Source organism: Myotis nattereri (genome assembly GCF_964212035.1).
Source record: "Myotis nattereri genome assembly, chromosome: 17".
NCBI classification, from domain to species: domain Eukaryota; kingdom Metazoa; phylum Chordata; class Mammalia; order Chiroptera; family Vespertilionidae; genus Myotis; species Myotis nattereri.
In genome coordinates this window covers 7,483,397-7,511,191 of record NC_138092.1, presented here as the reverse complement: position 1 = coordinate 7,511,191, position 27,795 = coordinate 7,483,397, and the positions used below count along the sequence as shown (strand labels likewise).

Below are 27,795 nucleotides of genomic sequence, written 5' to 3'. Positions count from 1 at the left end.
AAGGAATTGCAGGATTAATTGACTATGAATAAGAGACTAGGAGTTAAGAATTAAATCTATATTACTGACAGCATTCAGTTTTGTAGGAAAAATAATGTTTAATTTTATACTCATATATTGTTGTTTTGTGTTAGATCTTTTATGCATGGTGAACTTTCAAGAAGTGAGTAATCATCCATGTAGAAATGAATTTTTTTAAAAAAATACTCCCGGTTGTGAAGGATTCTAGTGAAATAGCATTAAGTTGCTGTACGTGATGAGATAGCATGGTTTGTAGAGGACATTTTGGTCTCTCCATACTGGTCTCAACATGGACATGCTAGCCTAGCCATGCTGAATATATATATATATATATATATATATATATATATATATATATATATATATATTTAGGAAAGGAGAGGGAGAGAGAGATAGAAACATCAATGATGAGACAATCATTGATCAGCTGCCTCCTACACACCCCCTACTGGGGATCTAATCCACAACCCAGATATGTGCCCTGACTGGCAATTGAACCATGACCTCCTAGTTCATAGGTTGATGCTCAACCAGTGAGCCACATCAGCCGGGCACTGCCAAATACTCTTCATGCCATAATTCTGTTCATGCTTCACAGGCTAACTCAGACAATATCTACTATTTAATACAGGCTTCCCAATCATAAATAGTTACTATTCACTGAGCCCTTAAGATGCTCCCGGCCTTGTGCTAAATAATTTACATGCTAACCGTCCTATTGCATAGATTCAGGCAGTCGGGGTATTGTGTCTGAGGTCACATAGTTTGTAAAAGGCACGGATGGGATTCTAACCCCGGATTCTCTGCCTAGAACGCCCCTGCTCTTATAACTAGGATTCTATACCATCAGCTTGAAGTTATTGAATGCTAAATATGTGTTAGGCTCTTTATGTAGATTCTCTCAGATAGTCCTCTCAGTAGCTCTGAGGTCATCATTCCCATTTTGTGGATGAAAACACTGAGGCTCATAGAGGTTAAGTTCCTATGTCCAACAAATAGCAGAGCCAAAATTTGAACCAACTCCATGGACCCTGCTCATTCAAGTGCACATTCTGGAGTGCTTTTTTCTCACTGTCATCTTCCATATTACTTTGGTACTATTTTTATGGTTCCTGCCAAGTGCAGGTCCTATGTGAAAATATAGAAGTCATGTCTCCAATTAAATTGTCTTTACAGTAAAAGATGTATTGCCAGTATACTTCTACAAAGAATGTATGTCTGGTATTAAGTGATAATTTTATGGAGGGTGTTGAGGGATTATCTCTTGGTTATCTTCGTATGCCCACTAAAGCTCAGGACAGTGTATTACACATAGTGGGTTTCTATGTATACCCACTCATAAAACAACAACAAAAACCCTACTCCTTGAATAAATCAATCATTAAACTTACTGTAGTCATTTTCAGTATAATACAAAATAGTCTCTCCCTTAAGAGTCTGTCTTGCTTTCTACTGTTTTAAAAGCTGCATCTCTGAGACACACAAAAATGAAAATAGCCATCAACAGCCCAGGAACAAAATGCTGTGATTGGTTCACTGACCAAAAAAAACCGGAGGGCTTCACTCACAATGTAACGCTGACAGAACAGAGCAAGAAAGCACAGCTCCGGCCAGGAGGAGCAGTATAAATTGAAGATGTCAGCAGTGGGCAGAAATTATGAAAGGCAGGGGACAGGCAGTAGCAGGAACCTAACCGTTGAGCAGATGGCGAGCTCTGGGAGACACATCCCACCTTCTTGTTGGGGGAGAAAAGAAGGCCCAGATGGCTCTGAACCTGCTGTATTGTCATCCTTGAAGGTCCAGGCAGCATGTTTATATGTCTGAAGTGGTCCTCGTCCACCTGCGCTTCATTCCCTCCTGAAGGTATTGGCATGCTGCTGGGGAGGTTTCTCCGTGGTTGTCTGGCCGTGGAGAGACTGAAGGCTTCTCCTGCCACATGGCCCAGCAGTAACGGTCCTGTGTCATTCAGCGTTCTGTTACCTCTCATCTGAATATCCTCCCTCCCCTAAGATGAGAGCAAAGCGCAGAAACCACCATGGGTTGTCAGGAAGAATTAGGTTTGTTATTTTTTTTTTTAAGGAGGTGGGGAACTTGTCATATATTTTGTTTTAGATACATTTTTAGTATGATGGCTCTAGCTGGTTTGGTTCAGTGGATAGAGCATTGGCCTGCAGACCGAAGGGTCCTGGGTTCGATTCCAGTCAAGGGCACGTGCCCGGGTTGTGGGTTGGATCCCCAGTAGGGCGCATGCAGGAGGCAGCTGCTCCATGATTCTCTCTCCCTTCCTCTCTGAAACCAGTAAAAATATATTAAAGAAAGAGAAAGGTATTACGTAAAATTCTTATCTAAATCACTTAGTTTTGCTCACTACACCTTGAAAGGGTAACAAATGAGCCAGTTTGGAATTTGCTCAGGCAAATGAGGTGTAGATAGTTGTAGGCATCCTAAGAAAGAGACAGACGAATAACAATTATGTTGTTTTAGTTACAGTTCTGGACGTGCATCCATCCTTTAACTAGGCTTGACCTTTTACTAGACGTAAATGATTCAAGGAAGCACCAGTGAGACCTTGCACCGACTTGTTTTTGTGGGCCATGAAGGTTTTCATGTTTTGCTATTAAAATCTAACGACTTCTGTGAGGCGATGAGCTCTATTATTTCCATAGCTACCTGAGCTCTATTATTTCCATAGCTACCATAGGGCCCAGGGTTGGACAGCGGAGTCCTGCCAGAAATGATAGGACAGACTCGGGACTGAGCCCTGCTTAGGATGGCAGTGTCCTTGCTGAGGGGGAAAATATCTCTTTTGATAATAATGGTTCATTGACGGAATAGCACTGACCAGATGGCCGATCTAAGGGTAAAGATAAACAACATTCTAAGAATTCTTTTAATATTGTATGTTGTTATGTGTGAACAAGCGTAGACAGAACCCATAAGTTGAAGTGGTTTGACACAACTGGGCCAAAAACGTTTGTATATTTGGAAATGCAGCAGTGGCTGCTATAAGTTATTTAGAGGATATTTTCTATTTTTGCACAAGGAATTAGCTATAAATAATAAGTCGTTCAAAGCAAAGAACAGAGAACTACTCTGTTGGCTAAAGTGGTTGGCACAGGCACCGTTTGGCCAGAGGACCATCAGCCCTATGTCTTTAGATCTGCAGAACCAAGCCACTTATTTTATTTTTTATTTATTTTTAATTTTTATTTTTATTGATTTCAGAGAGGAGGGGAGAGGGAAAGAGAAATGATGAGGGAAATACCAATGATGAGAATCATTGATCGGCTGCCTCCTGCACGCCTCCTACTGGGGATCGAGCCTGTAACCTGGGCATGTGCCCTTGACCAAAATCGAATCCCGGACCCTTCAGTCCGCAGGCTGATGCTCTATCCACTGAGCCAAACCATCTAGGGCCAGAACCAGGACATTTAGATGTAAATATAGGAAAATGGAATGAAAGAGGTTTCAAACTAGAAGGGACCTCAGAAATCATCTAGTCCAGTGGTTTTCAAACTTGATTTTAGCGGCAGACTTTTTCCTTTAAAATACTTGGAACAATAAAGATAAAAAAAAAAATAAAATAAAATGAAACCTTAAGTCAGTGGTTCTCACCTTCCGGCCCTTTAAATACAGTTCCTCATGTTGTGACCCAACCATAACATTATTTTCCTTGCTACTTCATAACTGTAATGTTGCTACTGTGATGAATCGTCATGTAAATATCTGATAGGCAGGATGGTCTTAGGCGACCCCTGTGAAAGGGTCATTCGACCGCCAGGGGTCGCGACCCACAGGTTGAGAACCGCTGCCTTAAGTGGAACCTAAATTTACAAAAAGAGATAATAAGAAGTGGGTTCCTCTGGCCCTTTAAATTTTGATTGTTTACGGGAAAAGTTCTTCGTTGCCTGCAGACTCCCTTAGTGCCTCAGGTGGCACAGTTTGAAAACCACTGACGTAGTCCAACCCTTTCGTTTTACAGATGAGCAAACTGAGGTCCAGAGAGGTTAAGGGGCTTGCCCAAGGCCACACAGCTAGTCGTGGAAGAGCCAGGACTAGATCTCATAGCTCATGATTCCCAGTCCAGAGCTCTTACCACTACACCACACTGCCCGTAAGGTAGGTGATGTGTCAGCATTATATTCATAGCTACTAATAGTCTGCAGTATTTTTTCAACGGATTGATGCTGGTCATACGCATTGAATGTGGAAGTGTATTTTTCAGAAATATATAGGACATGGACATACAGATTAGAATCACGTGGATATACTCTTAGAAGATAAATCAGTATCTAAAATGTTTCCTTTCACTTTTAAAAATTGTGTTAAAGAAACGCATTTAGGTAATGTCTGAGCTCTAGTGGACATTTTTTGGTCTGATATTAATGATGCTTTAGGACAGACACATACTTTGATGGGAGCATCATCTAGCCACACCTTCCTCTCTCCCCCCTCCGCATGGACCATGTCCTGCTGTCATGTCCAGTATTGGCCAGTCTGCTGTCTCCAGGATAGTGCATCTTTCTCCAGGATGTAGTGGGCATGTATTCACTGCACACTGAACTCTGCCGTGTTCCTCAGCTTTTTGTGTGCTATACCTTCTGTCTTCAAGTCCTTTATCCTTCTCAGTCTCGTGTGCGTCAGTTGTCACTGGGGGTCTACCCTACTCGATGTAACGGATGGCTCATTGTAGAATCTTGTGGCCCTAATGACCTCCCTGTTAAGTCAGTTGCTACTCTGGTTCCTCTAGTACTACCAGACCAAGACTATCCTGGGAGCCAGGAAAGTGGGGGGAAATGTCTTCAGGCCTCTATGCTATTCTTTCCAACATAGAATCAAAAAGGCGTGCAGAGGTCTGTAGCTGCTGTGACTTGGTAGAATTCTCATGGGGAAATTTTACAGGGAAAATAGACCTTACGACGGGTCTAATGCTAGAGTGCTGGTCTTGTGGTGAGGGCCCGCGCCTTCATCAGAAATGAGCTTGGGAGCTGTTGTTCCAGTCACAGTGGGATGTGGCTGGTTCCTGTCTGACTGCGTACATGAAGTTTGTCCTTACAAATAGAGATCTAGTCAGCCAGACAATGGTTCTCTAGCCCCACCTCTTTTCGAACAGATGTAGGAGCAGTGATTAGTTATCAGGTCTCATTTATATAATGTATTCCTTCCGAAAGCCAAGTTCAGAGTTTTGTGTGTCACATAATCAAGTGCCGGCAGGGTGTGCTGTCCTGCCCTGAGGCCTCATGACCCCCCGGAGGTCACGCATGCTCTCTGAGCATGTTTCCCCAATTTTAAAGGGATTCACCTAAATTCTCTTTAGTCGCAGCTAGCTCCGTGTGACCGCCAATGGATACCCAGGTGACACCAGGCCATGGGAGAGTGCGAGACGTTACATTGCTTTATTGTGTTAGCTCATTTGATCAGCACTTGCCCATTGAGCTGTCTGTGATGACGGAAATGTTCTCTGTGCGTGCAGTCCCCGTCTGTAGCCACAGCCCCAGGTGGTGACTGAGCCCCTGAAATGTGGCCTCTGCTCCTGAAGACCCAAATCGTAAACTTTAATTTTAATTAACTTACATTTAAATTTAAGCAGACACATGTGGCTACTGTATTGGGCAACACAGCTCTTAGGTGTTCTCTGATATGAACGTTAGCCAGAGTGGATGCATGGAGTAGGTGTCTAACCTGAAGAATGAATTCATCAGGAGAATGATGTCTAATTTGAATCTTCACCAGATACAATGTCTTAGGGTAATATGTTAGGAACCAAGTAGTCTCTTTTGAATGGAAATGTTATCGACGGAGTGAGATTGGGATTTCCTTTTATTCATGACCCTAACCATATATGAGCCTCTAATGAAAATATATTTTCCAAGAGATGTTTGAGAATTGAACCATTTTCTCCTGTGTGCAGTTCGGTGATCATGTAGACCTCAGCATGCCTTTCAGTGAATTACCAGCCAGTGGTCTTCTGCGTTTACAAAGTTTCCGGCCAATGCAGGAATATTGTGTATATTGCAAGTTCAAATGTGAGTGTTTGAATTATGCTGGTTTCTGAATATATCATGAAACAAAATCTTTTTCTCCTTCCCCTCCCCCCGCCCCCGCAGAACCAAAGAAAATGGCTTTGACAGAGAGCCTTTGCACTCAGAACATCCAAGCAAGCGGCCATGCACCATTAGCCCCGGCCAGCGGTACAGTCCAAATAACGGCTTGTCCTACCAGCCCAATGGCCTGCCTCACCCCACCCCACCTCCACCTCAGCATTACCGTTTGGATGATATGGCCATTGCCCACCACTACAGGGACTCCTACCGACACCCCAGCCACAGGGACCTCAGGGACAGAAACAGACCTATGGGTAAGACGGAAAGATTTGTTCGCTTCTTACGGGATTGGATGTATGTCTCTGACTTAACCCATGTTCTTTGAGGAATGATTTGGTGCCTTTTTTGTGTGTTTTTTTTTAACTTGAAACTGCCAGTGAATAAATGCAAGATTTATAATTCCTGAGATGGAATGAGTTTGGGTAAATATGTGTTCCATTTGCCTCCATTCATGTTTTGAATAAAACCATTGGAAATGAAGCATTTAGGAGACATTGCCTTCTAAAGAGCAAGTGAACAGCATGAAAAATGAGAGGGAAGATGAACAAGGTAGGTTTTGATGCGTGATCAGTGGTTGAGGCGAAGGTATCAGAGCACTGTTCCTGGCGCTCCTGTTAGTCTTTTTTTTTTTTTTTTAATCTTTATTGTTGAAAATAGTACTTATGTCCCCCTGTGTGCAGTTCGGTGAATTTAGCCATTCTAGCCTGCACCCGCCCCCCCGCCCCAGGCCTTTACCACACTGTTGTCTATGTCCATGGGTTATGCATATATGCATACAAGTTCTTTGGTTGAATTCTTCTCACCCACCCACCCCCACCTTCCCTGTGAGATCTGACAGTCTGTTCCATTCTTCCATGTCTCTGGGTCTATTTTGTTCATTAGTTAATTTTGTTTATTAGATTCCAGTGATTCTTAATTTTTGGTGAGTCCAGCTATTTATAAACTGACGGAGAGCAATAGTCAACCCTCTCTTTTTCCATCTTCTGGGTCCAGGCCACCCACCAACAGCACTTCTCTTTACCTCCTAGCTAGTTGCTGACTAATTTTCCTGACACGGGTGATTTGTTGGGCAAGGATGCTGGAAACAGTAAGGGATAAAGTCCAAGTGGAAAACCAGAGCATAGACCTGAGGATGCAGAACTCTGGGAAGTGCAGCTGGTTACTCAGTGCCTGAATAGTAGGGACAGTGATTTTCGCCACAGGCAGAGGTACGCTGGTGAGCAGCCGTGTATGTAGATGTATAACTAGGTTACTAGCAAGTGGGGACTGCCATATACAAGGTCTGTTTGCCTTTCCACATACAACCCTCTAAATGATTAGAAAGCAGAAAGGGAGAGATAGGGCAAGGGGAGGGGGCAATTAAGGCCCAGGTTGTGAGATAGCAAAGTAGTAGTTCTGCTTCCCACAGTAGTCACTTCTGCACTCATAATGTGTCAGAGAAAGGGCTATGCATATAATTTGTGTTTTCTTAATAGCCCATCTAATGTTCTCTCGGTACCATTTCTGAAGAACTCTCAAAAGTGGTTATGTTATTTCTCAGGCAGGGTTGATATTTTAACCCCAAATCAAAGGTGATAACAGCCCCCTTCCAAGCAAAAGCCTGGCCATTTGTCTCTGACTCAATGCCCCAGGCACCTGATTGTTCATTTTCAAGTATAAGTGGAGTCACCAGGTCATTGTAAGAGCCATTCAAGATATCCCACTTTGTAGCTGCTAGGAAATGGCCCGTTTCTTCGGTAGCAAATGCTGTTTTATGAAATATTTGTTCTAGTGCACCATTAAGTAACCATCAAGGAAGTAATTACACTTATGTGCAATGATGATGTTTTCACCTAGTAATGTTAAAAATCCCTTTATGCATTACATCTGTTGGTTTTATGTAATTTTTTTTCAGACCATGTTTCTTACTTTAAAATTATATTAGCTTCTAAGAGTTATAGTGCTAATCTCTATAAATATGTGCAACTATGTAATCATCCTTAAAATCTGGCAGAGTTTAGTATGTGTTAAAATAAAATTAAATCTTGGTATCTGAGAGAGAAATTATGGTGTTACACCAGGCTGCCCTTTTGAAAATATAAAAATTATCAAAGCCTGGCTGGGTGGCTCAAATGGTTGGAGCATCATCCCATACACCAAAATGTTGTGGCTTAGATTCCCAGTCAGGGCACAAACCTAGATTGCGGGTTTGGTCCCCCCAGTCGGGGTGTGTCTGGGAGGCAACCAATCGATGTTTCTCTCTCACATTGATGTCACCCTCCCTTCATCCCTTCATCTCCTCTCTCCTTCTCTCCCTCTGTTCCTCTCTCTCCCTTCTTCTCTTTTCCTTTCTCTTCCTTTCTCTCTCAAATCAGTAAACATAACTTCAGGCGAAGATAAAAAAAATTGTCATAAAGTTATACTTAGTCCGATATGATTTATAAATGCCTCTTATATGTAGGGACATATACTCACTAGAATCCTTTAATAAAATAACTCTATTGGCAGCATTAGTTATAAATAAACTTAGAGTTTTAGCCTGGTTAGCTAAAATCTTCCAAAGTGTAAGGATCGGTTAAGACTCAACTTTAGTGTCAACCTTCCCACAAATGAACATGTGCTCCTTAATGCCAATGAGCCACTGTCTCCTATACATCTCCCTGGTAGCCTATAAAATAAAGAGCTAATATGCTAATTAGACCAGACGACCAGTGGGTGGGGCTGTGGGCACTGAGCCCCTTGCACAAATTTCGTGCATCGGGCCTCTAGTTATGAATATAAATAAAAACTGTGTGCTGATGAGAATTTAAGTATCTAAAATAGAGAAATGAAATAATGTAAAATTTTTACATTATTCGAATTGAGTTGTGCTGTGTTTTCTTTTTAAAGACTTGACTCTAACAAATGACCTTCAGCGTTCAAAAGCAGCAAATGAGTCCTATATTTTTCACCAAGTACTTGGGCTCAAACATGTTTCTAATGCACTTGCTTTTTTTTAAAAAAAGAAATGATATAAAGCTTAATACTGTTCCTCAAATGTTGGAATCTCATTAGCCACAGACATCCTGTTTCGCTTTATTATTATTATTCCATGTGTTAGAACTTGTGACTTAGCTGAATTTTGAAACTTTTGAAATCTCTGGGGTTCTTGGTTCTTAAAGGTCTCCATTGTGAAAGTCGGTGCTACTTTTATACCTTCATCGTCTCTCGTTCTCTTCTGTGATGGTTCATTTCAGTGGCGATGCTTTTTTCTTTGAAACAGGCAACAAATAGTCAACAGAAATCACACATTTGCAAACATTTCAACTTAAAATAGTCACAACAAACAGCAACAGCTAACAGCTACTTTTCCCCAACATGTTTGCAGTTCTACAGTTTTACCAATAGGTGGCATTGGCAATTTTAACTTTTAAAATATATCTCGGATTATGTTCTCATTGGGCAGAAATGATGCAGTGTTTTATATTTACCTTTGTAGTTAGTCTGAGAAAAAGTTGCCATACATTTGTTCATTGTTCATGGTTGATATTCACTCATATTTTATGGTTGGCTGAAAACAGGCATGTGACTCTTCATCTTTATTTTTCCAAATCAGATAGAAGGGGGGATTTTCAGCCACTCAGATTTCACAGAAGTGTAATGCAGTGAGTGATGCAGTGTCTCCTAGCTCTATTGTGATTGCACCCTTACATGGTACCCTCAGAGGAAGACCCTAGGTGGCAAGAAGCCCAATTCATGCCAGTCTTAATTTGCTACTCAGAGTTTCTAAAGCAAAAAGAATAGTTTCAGTTGTTTAAACTGGAAATTGCCATAGCCTGGTGCCTTTCCTTCTCAGTGGAACCAAAGGTGTTATATGCATAATGACTCTGCAGGAAGAGCAACCCCTTTCCAGGCCTGCCAGAGCCTCCCACTCTATTCTTTTTTATATAGTTCACTGACGTTTTCTATGCAGTGCAAATAAAAGGTTTTATTGTGTTATCCAGTTTAACTGTGTCAGTTTCTTCGTGTTTTAACAACTTGTTTTGGTATTCATTCAATTTTTTTAAAAAATATATTTTATTGATTTTTTTACAGAGAGGAAGGGAGAGAGATAGAGAGTTAGGAACATTGATGAGAGAGAAACATTGATCAGCTGCCTCCTGCACATTTCCCACTGGGGATGTGCCCGCAACCAAGGTACATGCCCTTGACCGGAATCGAACCTGGGACCTTTCAGTCTGCAGGCCGACGCTCTATCCACTGAGCCAAACCGGTTTCGGCTCATTCAATTTTTTAAATGTAAGTGTCGTTGGTGTACAATCTTATATTGGTTATATTAGTTTCAGGTGCACAGCATAGTGACCCGGCACTTTTATACAAGTGACCACCCCTCTAATTCTAGTAATTATCTGTCGGTGTACAAACTATTCACAATGCTATTGACAATATTCCCCTTCAACACTGCCCCTCCCCCCCCCCGGCCCCCGGCCCCCCGGTAACCATCCTTTGGTCTCTATTCCTGTGAGTCTGTTTTTGTTTTGTTTTGTTTTATGTTCCACATATAAACAAAACCTTATGGGGCTTGTCTTTCTCTGTCTGACTTATTTTACTTGCCATAATGCCTTCTAGATCAGGGATGGGGGACGTCCAACCCAAGGGCCCTATAGAGCCTGAGAAATCATTTGGTCTGGCCCTGCCAAGGCATTAGGGGTGAATTAATTGTTTGACCAAATAGAGCAGGTGAATTTTTAAGTTGACAATTCTGTATGGCCCTCGGATGGTGCTCTAAATACCCCATGGCCCTTGGCAGAGACAAGGTTCCCCACCCCTGCAGATTCATCCATGTTGTTGCAAATGGCAAGATTTAATTATTTTTTATTGCTGCATAATATGGCATATTTACTGGTGTGTGTGTGTGTGTGTGTGTGTGTGTGTATCACATCTTTATTCATCTATCAATGGACACGTAGGTTGTTGCTTCATATTTTCGCTATTGTTGAGAGACATTTATTTTCTATTTCGATGAGCATCTTTGAGAACTGCTCATGTGCTTTGCTATTGTTACTCACTTGGTGAGCATTTATGTGTTCCTTTTTTAATGGTAGCATCTTCACTGTGATGCAAATATACTATGGACTACCAGCTAGGTTTTTTTAGTTTCTTGGTTTGGATTTATGATATTTGTCCAAAACTGCTATATTGATTTTTTTCGTGGAGGATGTTCGATTTATTTCTGTTTTATGTATGTTGGTGAATTGAATGGGTATGTGCAGCTTTCCTATTATGTAAGCCCCCTCTTTATGACCTGACTTTGTCGTGGAGGTATGGTATATGTCATAGGAGTGTGCTCATTTATGCCATGCTGAAATGTGGAAACTTTTTTATCATGTTGTTTTTAGAAAAGCATATTCCTGCCCATGAATGATTTTTTGCTGTCTTTATTTTCACTCAAGGGAGGTTAACTTGAAAAACTAGCTCAGGGGCCTAGTGTCACTTTACTCCCTCGTGCGTAAAAGACAGGATTCTGACCAGATCGCCTCTAAGATTCTTTCTGGTCCTAACTTTTTAAAAAACTAAAAATTTTTTTTTTGTCCACTCTCACCTGAGGATATTTTTCCATTGATTTTTAGAGAGAGTGGAAGAGAGAGGGAAAGACAGAAACATCGATGTGAGAGAAACACATCGATTGGTTGCCTCCTGCACATTACCCCAATGAGGGCGCAGGCCGGCGCCTGCAACCAATGTATGTGTCCTTGACCGGAATCGAACCCGGGACCCATTGGTCTGCAGGCCAGTGGTCTATCCACTGAGCCAAACTGGCTAGGGCTCTGGTTCTAACATTTTATCACTGTGAGGAACCTGCCTAAGGTAATTCTAAATCTGAGTGTCTCCATTTAAAGGTTGAATATTGTTTCATACTGTGTGTACATGACTTATGTCCTGAATGCTTCAAGACGATTTAATCCTCTCTGTATTTGTAGGGTTGCATGGCACACGTCAAGAAGAAATGATTGATCACAGGCTAACTGACAGAGAATGGGCAGAGGAGTGGAAACATCTTGACCATGTAAGATGTTGGTAATTGTTTAGCTTAAACGTTTTGAAAGCAACTAGAGTGCGGTTACCTGATAAAGTAAAAGTGTGGGGCTACTTTGAAGGCATTATGTTTTCTGCTACCCTTGGAAAAAATAATGAGAATGTTTGAAGTGCAATATAGGATTTGATTTCTAAATTGATAACAAAGCCACTTACATAAGGGACATGTTTAGATCAGGGAAGGGAGTTCTTTTTTTTATGATATATTTTTATTGATTTTAGAGAGGAAGGGAGAGAGAGAGAGAAACATCAATGATCAGAGAGAATCATTGATCGACTGCCTCCTGCGTGCCCCACACTGGGGATCGAGCCTGCCACCCTGGACATGTGCCCTTGACCGGAATCGAACCTGGGACCCTTTAGTCGCAGGTTGACACTCGATCCACGGAGTCAGACCGGCTAGGCCTGGAAGGGAGCTCTTAAAACCAGACTGATAGTTTTATTGTGGAAGGTTCGCTGGATCGATGCAGTGTTGGGATTAATACTTGGAAAGGTGGCTGCATACCTTCATGATGTACGCTCTTTGTCATGACTCCTGTCCACGCCCCCCACGCTGTCTTCTCATTCCCACTGAGTTTACTCCTCGACTGAGTCTCCATTTCAAATCCAACCTTTTGAAAATATTAGACTAAAGACTTCGGGAATTAAAACAGCGCCCTTCATTGTCCTAAAATAGTGCGTTTCACCACCCACCAAAGTCTTGAAGTTGTAGTGATTGACATAGGTGTTCTTCCCTCCTTCCACACAGCTGTTAAACTGCATAATGGACATGGTGGAGAAGACCCGGCGCTCTCTCACCGTGCTGAGGCGGTGTCAGGAGGCGGACCGAGAGGAGCTGAATTACTGGATCCGGCGGTACAGCGACGCCGAGGACTTGAAAAAGGGCGGCAGCAGCAGCAGCGGCCACTCCCGGCAGCAGAGCCCCGTCAACCCGGACCCCGTGGCATTAGGTATCTTTGCTGCCGCCGGACCCATTGAACAGATCTCTCTGATGCTAGAACTGACTTCCTGTCTTAACTCGTCTTGCCCGAGATAAAGATATGCCGGGGAGTTTAGACCCATAAACACTGCCTACATCTTCAAGTAGGTCTTGTCGGCCTGCCGGGGAAGGGGGCAGATGGGCTGACCGTGCATGGCAGTCACAGAACGTGAGCTGCGTTACCAGGTCACGGGGCTGGGCCCATGGTGCAGCTGCAGAGCGAAACCGGAGTTTCACATGCGTCACGAACACATGTGCGCCTTCATAATGTCCACTGAGCGGCCAGGTTATTATGACCACCCCATCAGTACAATGAAGTGAATTAGTTACGCAAATAATAATAATAATAATAAAACCTTGAGTATTTGCTGAGGAAGTTTTCAATGTTCAGTATGTTTGGAAGTGTCAGTGAAGTCCTGCTGGGGTGGCCATAATCATCTGGCCACGCAGAGTAGTTCTTCGGCCCCTCCCTCTAACTTGCAGAAGCAGTAGCTCAGGGGCTGGGCCCCCGGCGGCTCTCCCTCCAGCATGCTCTGGGGAGTCTGCCGCAGGGATGTGTGCTGTCTGATTTGTAATGAAAGACAGTCGCAAAGACGATCGTATTTTTTAGCTGTGTCTTACATTAAAAACCAGCCACTGCAGGACCTCAGAACTCCCCCAGGAAGAGGGACCGAAGGGCTATATCCCTTGCCCACTGACCCTTGAAAATGAGTGATGAAGATGTAGCTCTCAAACCGTGTGATTTTACCTTAACTTACTTAGGTGGCTTAACCATGATTTTGTTACTATTGGTTTCATGTAGGACTCTTCATATAGCCATACTTGAGCATTGTAGAAAGCGAATAAGTAGCCATACTTATTACTGATATGTGGAGATTGTTGGGATTATAAGGAGGAATGTAATCCCAAATATGGGCATACCCCATTTAATTGCATTTCGCAGATACCGCCTTTTGTGCAAATGGAAGGTGTACGGGCTCCTTCCAAAGGCTCAGGTGATGGTTAGCATTTTTTACCAATACAGTATTTCCCACTAAGGTATGTACATGTGTTTTTAGACCTAATGCAATTACACGCTTATTAGACTACAATATAGTGTGAACGTAGTAACTTTTACATGCACTGGGGAGCGAGACAATTTGTGTGGCTCACTTTATTTTGATACTTGCTTCATCGTGGTGGTCTGGAACCATACGTGCAGTATCTCTGAGCTGGTTCCTGAGTGTGGAAGAAATCTTGAACCTGAAATAATTTTTGAGCGGCCCATGAACTGTTTTTCTGAAATTAAGAATGAGCTGCCACCCTTTTTATTGCTGGGCATTATATCTGTATATCATGTGAGGAAACTTGGTGGCGATGGATTGATGTGGATACCTCTTCTCTCTTGTTTTCTTATGTTCAGCCCCACACCTGTCAGGTAACTCAGGGTAGGGTCCAGCCCATGTTGTAAAGCATGCTGGACGAAGCTCAGGATGTTGGCCCAATGATCACTATTGATTATATGATCTTCTTAGTTAAAAGTATTCCTAGCCAATAAAGGTTCCTTTACGCTTAGGTTTGTGATTCCTACTAATCCCTGAATGCTGAATGCCTATTACCATAATATGTACTAAATAAAGGAAGCTTCTAAGTCACTTAATTTACCCAGCAGGCATCATTCAAAAGCATATTTTAAAGTCAAGTCTGTATGTGTTAGGTTATGTGATAGCAAGCAATATCAAGTTTGACTTGTACTTGATATTGGTCCAAATAAAACTATTTAGACTGGAGCAGCATAAGCATCTTGTTTTTTATTTCCTTATTGTAAACCAAAATTGGTTAATCGTGACAGATCAGCTCAGGATTTAAAAAAAGGGGGGTGGGGTGGGTATTTGTAACCATTCAGTATAGGCAAAAATTGAGAGCCTTAAAGTAAATAAAACTTTGGGAGTAAAAATATCTGATACATTTTGAACAAGTTCATTGAGTCAGTACTTATTGATTGAGTGCTTGCTAGGTGCCAGGAATATGCTAGACACTGTGATAAAGGGAAAAGGTGAATCATTCCTTCCCTTGCGGAACTTTTGACCCAGTGGAGAAGATAGGAAAGGAGCCAGCGAGTGGTCTGGCACCAGATGGCCACTTCAGTTCAGTCCCCGAACCGACAGCATGAGTATTATCTATCTGCTGTGCTCTGTAAAAGAAAAACTTCAGAAACCGATAGAACATCATGCTTACGTGAGTTATTTTCAGCACGCAGAACAGAGGACACTCGTTATGTAGTTACCCCTGAGGCCTGTGGATCCTGGCGATACCAAAGTTGATCATTCCCCAGAAGGAGAGGTTCCGTTCTCCTGTTGTGTGACCGAAAGAGTAAAACGGTTTCTAAAGACTCCTTCTTAAGGGGAGTTATATGACTTTTAATGTGCTTAAGGAATTCATATTTTTGGCAACACTGCTTTGGCTTTAAGCTTTGGTAGGTGGTATTATTCAAAGGCTACAAGTATTTCATTTATTTGTTTGGATTCTGGTAAGACAGTCATGTCCTTAGGGACGCAGACCCTAGATTTCCTCTTAAGAAACTGTGACACCTTCAGAGGAAACCTGTCAAGAGCCACACAATGTGCACACCTGAGCAGGCAGCCGCTGTTTTACTCTGTGCACTCACCAGTAGGTTCTTGAGGCCTTTGAGGTTCCGTCGTGTGGGGTCGGCATGTGACTGTACTTACAGATTCGGCTGTGGCTGTCTGTAAATTACAAACCAGGTCAGGTGGTTTGTAATCAGGGACCATAACACTTACATTCAGTGCTTTCTAAGGTTCTCACCTAGGTTTTGGAGCTGAATATAGTGATGTGTAATGAAAGGATGGGAGATTATTGGCTGATAAAGCTTTTGTTGTTGTTGGCTCTGTTATGTGGGTCGTGAGGTATTTGAATCCAGATGGAGCTATAGTATGTCTGTATATTTATGTACATACAGATCTCCATATCCTAGAGTTATGTTGTGTGTTTTCTAACCTGACTTTCTGAATTCTTAAGCTGTTGTCTGATTTCAAATGAGAACTTGAGAACTTCAGAATAACAGTATAGGCAGTATACTATTTATTTCACAAGGTTGCCCTAGTTATATCTCTAGCTTGGAAATTCTGGTAATGTTTAGCATACACATTCTTAGCATTTTAAAATTCTGTTTGGGGGCTGCACAGAAGAATGTAACTTACAAGACTGCTGTATTGTATTTGCTAAACCCATCACCATTCTTACTTTCGAAATATATCCATATTATTCAGTCATTGTGAGGGTTTAGTAAGATAACATGATTAACTATTCCTAATTGAATTTTGGGATTTTCCCCCCGAAGATATTGAATGAGGACTATTTGGAATAGCCTCTTAAACAATTTTAAAATTGAGTACACATTGAACTTATGATGTTACTTCTACTCTTTAAGTTCAATATAGGTTAATATCTTGGAGGACTTTCAAAATAATAGATTTATTCTTGAAATAATAGATTATTATTATTATTATTATTATTAACTTACTCGAGGGAAAAACTCTAAATATCCAAGTCTTCACAAAATCAGAAAGCTAAATTTTTAAACATTTTTTTTCTACTTTTCAAAGTATGACATATTAATGCATTTGTATTTTTACAGATAAAAGTTAATGCCACCAGAATTGACATGTCATTGCTTACATGCAATTACTTTTGTACCCATAGGTAGGTAGGGAGCTGCTGGCTACACTCGATGTGCTCCCAGAGTATCTGGGTCTCTGTGTTGTCGCTTCTCCTCCTCTGCCTTCATTTCCTTTCATCTCGATATGCTCTGCACAGCTCTCTCTTGGCTCCTGACATTTTAGTCTCTAAATTACTTTATTTTTACTGCTTTTAAACTATTCTAGAATCTGTATATTCTAGAATCTTTATTTTTCTCAAGAAGTCTTCTGCATCATTAGAGAGTCTTATCTAAAAATAGACTTAGGACTAATGTTAGAGACTGAAGCATAAAGCTGAAATATGATCACATTTTCCCCTGTGTGTGTGTGTTTTTTTAAATAATATTGTGACGAGAGGGTCTGAAATGTAGAAAGTGCCAGTGTGTTTTGGTGAAGGTTTAGCTCTTGCCAGAAAGAGAAATTTCAGGGAGAGGTTTTGTTTGCTTTAAATGGAATGAAACATGAAGTTAATTGTTCCTAAAAAATCATAGAAATTTGTAAAATTAATACCACTCTGTGCCCCGAGTAGATTGGTAGAGGAATTGGTATTTAACATTCCTCCGGCTGGCAAACTTTATGATTGTCATATTGAATTGTAGAATTTCTCAGCACTGGCTTAGCATGAAGGTTAAAAGCACTGATTCTGACCATAATGTTTGGATTTGAATCCCTGGTTTCTCTTCTTAGTCTTGTGACCTTGAACTCTCTGCCTCAGTTCCCTCATTTGTAAATCGGGGATAATAATTAATATACAACTCGTAGGTGTTTGCATATTAAATGACACATAGTAGGTATGACATAAGCAATTGCTATCCTTATTATTTCTAACATGTAATCTCAAAAGGAACTTCAAAGAATAGTGGTATATGAAACTAGTGTTTTTGCTTGGCAGCTGATATTATGAAGTTATAGTAGATTTTGAGGTATTTTTTTTTATTTAGAAAGTATTCCAGGCAGTAATTTGTAGGTGACAACTTTATTTAATAGGCAGAGAAACTAGAACAGGGGAATTCTGTCTTATATAATAAACTAGAGGCCCAGTGCATGGATTCGTGCACTGGTGGGGTCCCTCGGCATGGCCTGCAGGGATCGGGCTGAAACTGGCTGTCTGACTCCACCTGCTGCTCCTGCCTGCTGCTTCTGCCCATCCCGGCCCCACTGCACCTGCTGCCACCGCTCTATAGGCTCGCTGCAGCGGCCAGCCGTGAGCCCTGCATCTGGCGCCCCTCGGTCAGCTGAGTGGTGCTCCTGCTGTGGGAGCTCACTGACCACTAGGGGGCAACTCCTGTGTTGAGCATCTGCCCCCTGGTGGTCAGTGCACATCATAGCAACCAGTCACACAGTCAAACGGTTGCTTAGGCTTTTATATATATGTAGATCTTTTGTACCTTTGGAACCCTAATTCATAATGGAAGGCCATAGAAAAATAGTTTACTTCCAACCAAAGGAATATAGCATTCAACTTCTATACTATCAAATTCTAAAAGCCACAGACAAGTTCTTCAGAGTATATCTGCATATAAATGTTTAGAGTTTTATACATTTGCATTGAGTCCTTTCAATCACAGAGTGAAATTCACTTCAAGACCATTCAGCTGAGCTCTGATGGAAAGTGCCTAGTGTATTTAAGTCTACGGTGTCTAAAAAGATGTGACTATTTTAAAAGATGTCCATCTTTTAGCAAGAAGAGATGACTGCCTCCTGGAGCGTTAGGTATTTTTATTATTAAAGATGGAAATCCTCATGAAGGTTGGGTTTAAGCTTTCAAAACACAATATTGAAATTTTTGAATGGCTTATCCTTAAAAACAAAAATACGTAGCATTTGTGAAAAGTGAACTTTCTTAAGCCTCCCTGTTTTCTGATGGTTTTGTAATAGCTGTTATCATGATCACAGCCTCATTCTGCCCACTACAGGATGAAGGCCATGCCCAGGTGCTGCCAAGCTTTGAGCCTTGCTGTCCTGGGTCATGTGAGGTCACATTGGTTCTCCAAAGGCTATCAGCTCATCCCTTCATGTCTATTGATGGCGGCCCTCGCTGCATCTAGTATCCAATGGTCTCCATTCTGTCGTAAGTGTAGTGCATCAACCATGTTTTTCATACACCATCTATGGCTTTGTGTTCTTTCACGTTTCTTGTAACATTTTTCCCACCGTGGCTGGGGCTTCTTTCTTAATAGATGTGTTAGCTTCTGGGGGCTTTTCCTCTTCTCTTGCCCCTAAGCAATTGGCATCCCAAGGCAAGCTGCACTGACTTGAGGAGGACTTTTCTATATTGTTTTTCATCTTTCTGTAGACACAGATAAATGTTTCACATTTTAAACCATCTCGTGTAAGCTCTTCTTTGTTTCTACCACTGCATTTTATTAAACTATCCATTTTATGGCAACTGATATTTTGTAGGGAGTCAAGAGTTAATGGTTAAAAAATAGCTTCGTTAGACTCTGAGCCTTCGACACGTAAGGTCTTTGGCATAGGTTTGCCTAACTTAGCCACTGTTCTAAAGGAAGGAAGTCCTAGGAAAGAAGTTTTCTTTCATAATATTGATCAATGCCAAGGTTTTTATTTTTAAAATTCAGTTTTGCCTGTTATTGCTGATAATGTTATTCTGTTATTGCTGACACTTCATCAGGAGAGAAATATTACATTTATTAGTCATTTGGTTCGTGTAGCTGTTATGGTATTAGTTGATGTATCAAAATAGATTCTAAGGAGTACATCTATTATTAATTACTCCATTCTTTCCATTGGTAGGACACACTTAGAACTGAAGAGGATGTTGTAAAGTATATATATATGTAGGACAATGCATGTGTATTTTGTAAAAATAATTTGCCTTCAGATTCTGCTGCTGTTTTGAAAAAAAAAGATTATTTAATGAAGTAGTAGATTATTAAGAAAGAGTTTGCTTGATTGGCTTTAGTATTTCTATCAGGTTTCTAAGTTAAGTGGAGTTTCAACCTAAGTGTCATTGCAAAAAAATTTTTTTTTTGCTTTGTTTCTTTTTTTTCTATTTATTTGTATAATTCTTTATTGTTGAAAGTATTACATATGTCTCCCCTTTCCCCCCCATTAAGAGATATAGCCAGGTAGGTGAAATACTACACCACTTTCTAGCGTGTGGTATGTGGACGATGCCTACTATACCGCATATGGGAAGGTGGGCAGACGACTGAGCCATATACATTATCTTTGATAAATTGAGTAAATGTGGAGGTTATAAACATTCATGAGGTTAGAATAAAATTTATAAAAATACCATCCAAGAAATTGGAGGACTTTTCATCAAAGACTAAGACAGTGAATTGTTAACTATAAAAATAACATCTATCCTCAAGTGAGTTAAAAGCAGGGAACAAAAAATTACTGGTATGTATTGCTTAATTCAAACCTCTACAATGGTTTTGTTTTCTTTAAAGTTTTATGCTATTTGATTTAAGTGCTAGGAGAAAAAAACAAACTTTAAGGTCTTTTTTCACCTTAGTTATTGATGAGAACATAAGTATATAGTCCTTCTGGACAACCTACTAAATAATAATGAGGATAATAGCAACAACATCTAAGGAGAGTTTAGGATGTGCTGTGCTAACCACATAATAGGAAGAACCTCATTCAGGTCTCACAGCAGTGCTCTCAAATGTAGTAGTATTGTCCCCACTGTATACATGCGCTAACTGAGACATGTGGCAACGAGCTTGCCCAGTGTCACACGGCGAGTAAAGGCCTGAGCCTCGATTCAGCTTCACTGGGCTCTAGAACTAACTCTTCTCTGACTATGCTGCCTGGGACTGGTAATTGATATCTTATACATGGATATCGGGCCTTGCCTGTTCCCTGTAAAATGATTGGCTATTTATAGGAAATGATTTTATGGAGCACTTGATCTTTCTATAACCCAATAAGTGAAAAAAACTCTTTTTGCTACTTTGGTGAGGGCATTTTTTGTATATGTGTTTCTTTTGGTGAGGTTTTTTTTTTTTGTTTTTTGTTTTTTTTCCTCTCCAGACTTTTCTCTCTTTTGTGTGTTTATGATATTTATTCATCCATTCTTCAATTACAGTTGACATTCGGTATTATTTTGTATGAGTTTCAGGTGTAGAGCATAGTGGCCAGTCATGTCATCCCCCCCAATATTTCAAGTACCCACCTGGCACCGTAGATATTATTACGGTATTGTTGACTGTAGTCCCTGTGCTATAATTTACATTACCATGACTGCTTTGTGACTAATTAGTACTTCTGAATCCCTTTATCATTTTTATCCGGCCTCCTAACCGCCAACCGCCATCTTCTTTGACAACCATCAGCCTGATCTCTCTCTGAGTCTGTTTCTCTTTTGTTTGTTTATTTTATTCTTTAGATTCCACATAAGAGTGAAATCAGGTGGTATTTGTCTTTCTTTCTCTGACTTATTTTACTTAACATCATACCCTCTAGTTCAGCTGTGGGCAAATTACGGCCCGCGGGCCGTTCCGGCCCGTTTGAAATGAATAAAACTATTAAAAAAAAAGACCGTACACTTTTATGTAATGATGTTTACTTTGAATTTATATTAGTTCACACAAACACTCCATCCATGTTTTTGTTCCGGCCTTCCGGTCCAGTTTAAGAACCCATTGTGGCCCTCGAGTCAAAAAGTTTGCCCACCCCTGCTCTAGTTCCATCCATGCTATCTCAAATGGTAAAATTCCATTGTTTTTTATGGCTGTATAGTATTCCATTGTAGATGCAGGAGTGGGCGAAGGTAGATTTGCATTTGTTCGTATGGAAAAAATGCAAATTAATAAGTAATAATAGAAGGATAAACTCTGTGTTTTGCATACTCACAATAAACCTACGTTTGCCCACCCCCGTGTGTACCACAGCTTTTTCATCCAGTCATCTATTGATGGGCACTAGGGTTGCTTCCATATCTTGGCTATTATAAACAGTGCTGCAATGAACAGGGGGCTCATTCGTGGTTTGGGTTTTGGCGGGATATGTACCCAGAAGTGGAATCACTAGGTCAGGGCTGGGCAACCCCTGGCACGTGTGCCTAACATGGTACGCCAGTAACTTTTGCTGGCACGCGAAACCCTCTCTTATAATCTTCCATTTACAATTTTTTTCTTAATATCGACTTTTTTATTTTTCAGATTAATTCAGTGTAGGTGCATCTTAGGTAGATAAATAATTTTACATAACATGTATACATTAAAAAATAAATGTATTTTTCATCATCATATACTGTGTTTTTGTCGCTTGAATGAATTTTATTATTTCTTCAAGGTTCTTCACATACATATACCTTAAGAGATATCAAGTAGGCGTAACATGTTCTCAAAAAATTAGGGTTGGCACGCAGAAGAATTTTGAGTCAGAGATTTTGCTGGTTTTGGCATGCACTCACAAAAAGGTTGCCCACCCCTGCACTAGGTCATAAGACAGTTCCATTTTTAATTTTTTGAGGAAATTCCATACTGTTTTCCACTGTGGCTGTACCAATCTGCTTTCCCACCAGCAGTTGCACAAGGGTTCCCTTTCTCCATATCCGCACCAACACTTGCTGTTTGTTGATTTATTGATGATAACCATTCTGACAAGTTTGAGGGGATCTATCATTGTAGTTTCAATTTGCATTCTCTGATGATTAGTGACATTGAGTATCTTTTCATATGTCTTTTGGCCATCTGTATGTCCTCTTTTGAAAAGTGTTTATTTAGGTCCCCGGCCCATTTTTTAGTTGGATTATTGGTTTTGAGTTATATGACTTCTTTATAAATTTTGGATATCAATGCCTTATCAGTTATATCAATGGTGAATATCTTCTTCCATTCTGTAGGCCTTTTTCATTTTGTTGATGGTTTCTTTTGCTGTACAAAAACTTTTTAATTTGATGGGACCCCCTTTTTTATTGTTTGTTTTTCTTACCTAAGGATATATATCAGAAAAAAATATTGCTAAGAGAAATGTCAGAAATTTTATTGCCTGTGCTTTCTTCTCGCAGTTTCATGGTTTTGAGTCTTAATTTAATTCTTTAACCCATTTTGAGTTTATTCTTGTATATGGTGTAAGAAAGTGGTCTAGTTTCATTTTTCTTGCATCTGTCTGTCCAATTATTGAATAGTCTTTACCCTATTGTGTGTCCTTGCCTCCTCTAACAATAAACTATTCTTAGGTCAAAGGGTTTCCATACAATTGCCTTTAAAAGTTGTCATAAGTAAATCTCTCTGTTTCATTGTGTCATGTGGTTGAATGTGAACTTGATTGACTTCATTTATTCTAGATACTCTTATAAGTGATGTAGAAAGTAATTTCGACAAATCTAATTAGCTAGATCACATTTCCTTGAAGTTATATATGCACCAAACTATCTTATCTAGGATTTTTGTTTTATGAATGAAAATTACTTAAAGACATTTTGGGTTTTGTCATTTATTTTATAGAAATGAATGTGCACATAAGTATGCACATGCCTAGTTTCTCTGATTATCAAGTCATAAAATTATGTAAACTTTTAAAAATAAAACTTTCTATATTTGTAATAATTTTAGTTTTAAAGAAACATTGCAAAGATAGTGCAGAGGCTTCATATACCCTTCACCAAACCATAATAAGCCTTTCCTAATTCAAAAGAGTTGGGGATATCTTGTTTGCTGGTCAGGTGATAATCTGTACCCTACAGGATTCAAAAATTCATATTTATTTGAGGCATTTAAGTATAAAATGACATATACTTAGCTAACATGATTTTTTTTCCATTTTCAATATTCTGTAGCTTCCCCAAATACAGAAAACTGGATTGAATTTCTTTTGACCTTCAACATACCATTAGTTGAAATATTGTTTAAAAAATCAGTCTGCTACTTGCTATATAAACATGTAGAGAAAATTTTAGTTACTTGAAATTTATCAAGAATTGAATGATTATTATATCATCTAAAGTTAAAATGATTTTCTTCTTCAAAATTTCTAATTACATATGCTTTTATTGACAATCCAATATGGAAGACATGTAGTGAATATTTTAGCTATAGATGATTGTATACACTTGAAGTTTATATATATATATATTTCCATGTCATTTCCATGAACATGTTATTTGGAAATTAGCATTCCTACATCAGTTTTATTATTATACTAAAGACCCAGTGCACAAAAATTTGTGCACTCGGGGAAGGGGGGGTCCCTCAGCCCGGCCTGTGCCCTCTCGCAGTCTGGGATCCCTCAGAGGATGTCCACCTGCTGGCTTAGTCCCGCTTCCGGGGGGCGGGAGGGAGGTGCGGGCCTAAGCTGGCAGTCAGACATCCCTCTGGCAGCCCGGGAGCCCTTGGGGGATGTCCACTTGCCAGCAGGGAGCAGGCCTAAGCTGCAGTCAGACATCCTTAGCACTGCTGAGGAGGCGGGAGAGGCTCCCGCCACCACTGCTGTGCTGGCAGCCATCAGCCTGGCTTGTGGCCGAGCAGTGCTCCCCATGTGGGAGCGCACTGACCACCAGGGGGCAGCTCCTGCATTGAGCGTCTGCCCCCTGGTGGTCAGTGTGTGTCACAGTGACCAGTCATTCGCAGTCGTTCTGCTGTTAGGGTCAATTTGCATATTACCCTTTTATTATATAGGATTATCTGTTTTCTCAAACTTGAATTTTGACAAGCATAATAAGGACAGCATTTCATTTAAAGTGGAACTTCATTTTCTTTTTTGTAAAGCATGTTTGGTCCACTGAATATTTGAATCCATTCTAATGATTCTCTCTTGCTTTCACCCATGTCAAATCCATGTGATCTAATTTGTGTGAAAAATTTAAAATATTTATTGCCATTTTATTCATATTTATTGCCATTTTATTCATATATTCGTTTTTGCCATTTTATTTATGTGAAAAATCTAAAATATTTGTGTGAATTAATTTGTGTGAAAAATTTAAAATATTTATTGCCATTTTATTCATATATTCTTTTTTGCCATTTTATTTATTGCCATTTTATTCATATATTCTTTTTTTCTTCTTAAAGAAGATGCTTTAATATTTTAATATTAAATATATGGTTTGGTGGTGATGAACTCCTTTAGCTTTTCTTGTCTGGGAAGCTCTTTATCTTAACTTCAATTCTAAGTGATAGCTCTGCTAGGTAGAGTAATTTTGGTTGTAGGTCCTTGCTTTTCATCACTTTGAATATTTCTTGCCACTTCCTTCTGGCTTGCAAAGTTTCTGTTGAGAAATCAGCTGACAAGAAGTAATTGAGTGTTAGAACTGGTTAGCCACACAGTAAGGCTCACTATTTATGGGAAGGTGGCAGAGTCAGAGCTGGGTGAAAATTTTATTATCCTAACATTTTATTTTTTTAATTCCCCATTTGACTCTTGAAAGAAAAACTACCAATGCAGTTTGTTTTCTGTAAATAAAATATACCCATGGAAATTCCTGTAGTGATCCACACTGGGAGCAGTGTTTCCAAACACATTGTAGAATGAAGTCACTCAAATCGCTTCGGCTGTAAGCATACAAGGCATTTAGGCCAAGACCCAGCCCTGATGACTGGTCTTGCTATTTTTGTTTATTTTCTAGAAGTGAAATGCTTAGCCTTTTAAAGCTGTTTTTGTAAAGAAGCCAATAGGATGGGCATAGCTAACGTCTCCTCCTTGTAATGACATAATGGTGCTCATGCGCTTTCCTCCTCTCTCCACTGCTTTTTATCCTTTTTATAGATGCACATCGGGAATTCCTTCACAGGCCTGCTTCTGGATATGTGCCAGAGGAGATCTGGAAGAAAGCTGGTAAGAATTGTTTAAAAACACGAGTCTAGTGTTCTGGCAGCTGTGTGCAGTTGTTAAATGCAGCGATGTGAAGAATGACAAGAAAGGACTTTACTGCTAACAACCACCACCACCACAAAACCATGCAAAACACCCCCCAACAAAACAAAACGTAAAAATCCTGATTAATATTCTTAAACGAGGCCTGATGGGAGCCTGTGATAGTTTTGATTTTAGTAGCGTTTGCTAGGGGCGCTGTAATTGAGAGGCTGGCCATATTTTCATTATAAACCCCTGTTTTTCAGGGACTAACATGGTTTCATTTCATGCAATGTTTTCTTCATGAAAAAAAAAAACCCTGGTGTTTTATAATTTAAAGTGCGTACTTTTAGGCTTTTCCTGTGAATTTTTAAATTTTAATGAAGACCACATCAAGACTAACAGACTTGTGGAGACACGCAGAAATGTTACTTATGATTATAACCAATTTTTAAAGTTGATCTTCTGAGCTCATTAATAATATTCAGTAATCACAGCTAAATGTTTTTTAAGTTAAATGACCAAGTTGCTAAACTCCTACCATTTTTCTTTTCCCTTTGATTTTCCTTAAGAGATATTGCCCTACACTTGGCATGAGATTTAAAGTTCCTACTGATTCATTAACGTATTGGGCTTAACGCAGCTCAGATCCGGCAGAATCTTGGTGGAACACCAACACTATAGAAGTTGAGCAAAAATCTTAGAGAGACCAACTCAGGAGATAAAGCATCGGCCTGTTTCAAGAGTTAAAGATAACATGACACATACATAGTGTGGCTTGGAGCTGCTATGACTCCAAACGTTAAAATAGCTTTTCTGAGCTGAGAAACTGAAAACTTATTTCTGCAAGTGGCCAGGTGAGTGTAGGGCTAGGAACCCTAACTAGGGAGCAAGAGGCAAGGGAAAGGGTTTCCTGTTTTTTGTTTGTTTCGTTTTGTTTTTTATAAAAGTTTCCTCTTTCAGTTTTTATTTGACTCAGATGTGTGTGCAGCTCTGTACAACTTTCTGACTTTATTCCCTTGGCTCTTAGCCAAGTGCTTTTTATAGATTTTCTAAGAAATACCTGTTTTTTTCAGAGCAATAAGGAGTTTAAAATCCGATAGTATTCTAGGCTTAGTAACTTAGATTGAGAACCAGAAAACTCTCTTGCATGTCCAATATGCAAACTAGACAGGCCCATCCAGCTTAAAATTAAGGTCAGCTATATATTCTGCTCAGCTGCCTCGTCTTCCCAGGTTTACAACATCACATCTAAGATTTTCTGTGTAAGTAATAGTGATGGGATACTCCTAAGCTGTTAAAATGTGCTGGCTGCCACCTATCTGGAAAAAGAATTGCTACATCTTTCTTCTGGCCATTTTTCTCCCCCATTTTTAAGCTGTCAGTGCAACTGATTCCAATAAGAGGCACAAACAATTCCTATTTTGTATGGCAGAAGGATGACTTTTTACTTGAGGGAGAGAGTTTTTGCATCTGCCTTATTTAGATTAAACCCTCGATAGTTCATAAAGAAAAATTGACAGCAAAGTCTTGTGTAATCCAAATTCCTTCTGTGCCATTATGTGCTCACGTCTTTGTTTGAGTGCTCTTAAGTGAGAGCAGATTTCTTCTTCTGACTATACCATCTTTGTAGGAAAGTCAACTTGAATAGCTATGCACAAAGGAAGGCCTACCATAAGTAGTAAGCAGTTGGAAGCAGATTCAGAATTGCATTATACATACTACTAAAAATTAATTGTAGTGATAGTAGCACAACTCTGAGTAGACTAAAAATATTGAATTATAAATTTTAAATGAGTAAATTTCATAATTTGTTAATTATATAACAACCAAGTGATTGTTTTAACAAAAAGACAATAACTGCACTATGTATTGTCCACTTAATCAGTTTTTTGGTAGACATGTTATCTACTGAGTTCACTATTACGTATTGTCTGTTTTGTGGGTTTCTATAACCAATTCTGGGTATAATTTACGTTGTGAAGACTTCAAGTGTAGAGGAAGATGAACACCTGTATCTATTGTGTCTGTGCCTGCTCTAAAAAAAGAAGAGTTAAACGTTATTAGGTAAATGTTTGGGGTATTTTTTAGATATGCCTATTATGTATATTCAGTCTTCAGTCTAATATGGTCTCTCTAATATGCATAGGAATCATTCACAAATAGT

At 39.9% G+C, this 27,795-nt stretch overlaps 1 protein-coding gene across 3 annotated transcripts in view; it reads left to right on the top strand.

The window, feature by feature from the left end:
- Positions 1-27,795, top strand: part of RUNX1T1 (RUNX1 partner transcriptional co-repressor 1) — a 144,757-nt gene that overhangs the window by 101,337 nt on the left and 15,625 nt on the right. For all 3 annotated transcript variants that reach the window (XM_081110883.1, XM_081110884.1, XM_081110882.1), the window contains exons 6-9: positions 6,129-6,379; positions 12,065-12,150; positions 12,928-13,129; positions 25,542-25,610. In XM_081110883.1, the coding sequence (XP_080967009.1) occupies positions 6,129-6,379; positions 12,065-12,150; positions 12,928-13,129; positions 25,542-25,610 (608 nt within the window). The remainder of the gene's footprint in view (positions 1-6,128; positions 6,380-12,064; positions 12,151-12,927; positions 13,130-25,541; positions 25,611-27,795) is intronic.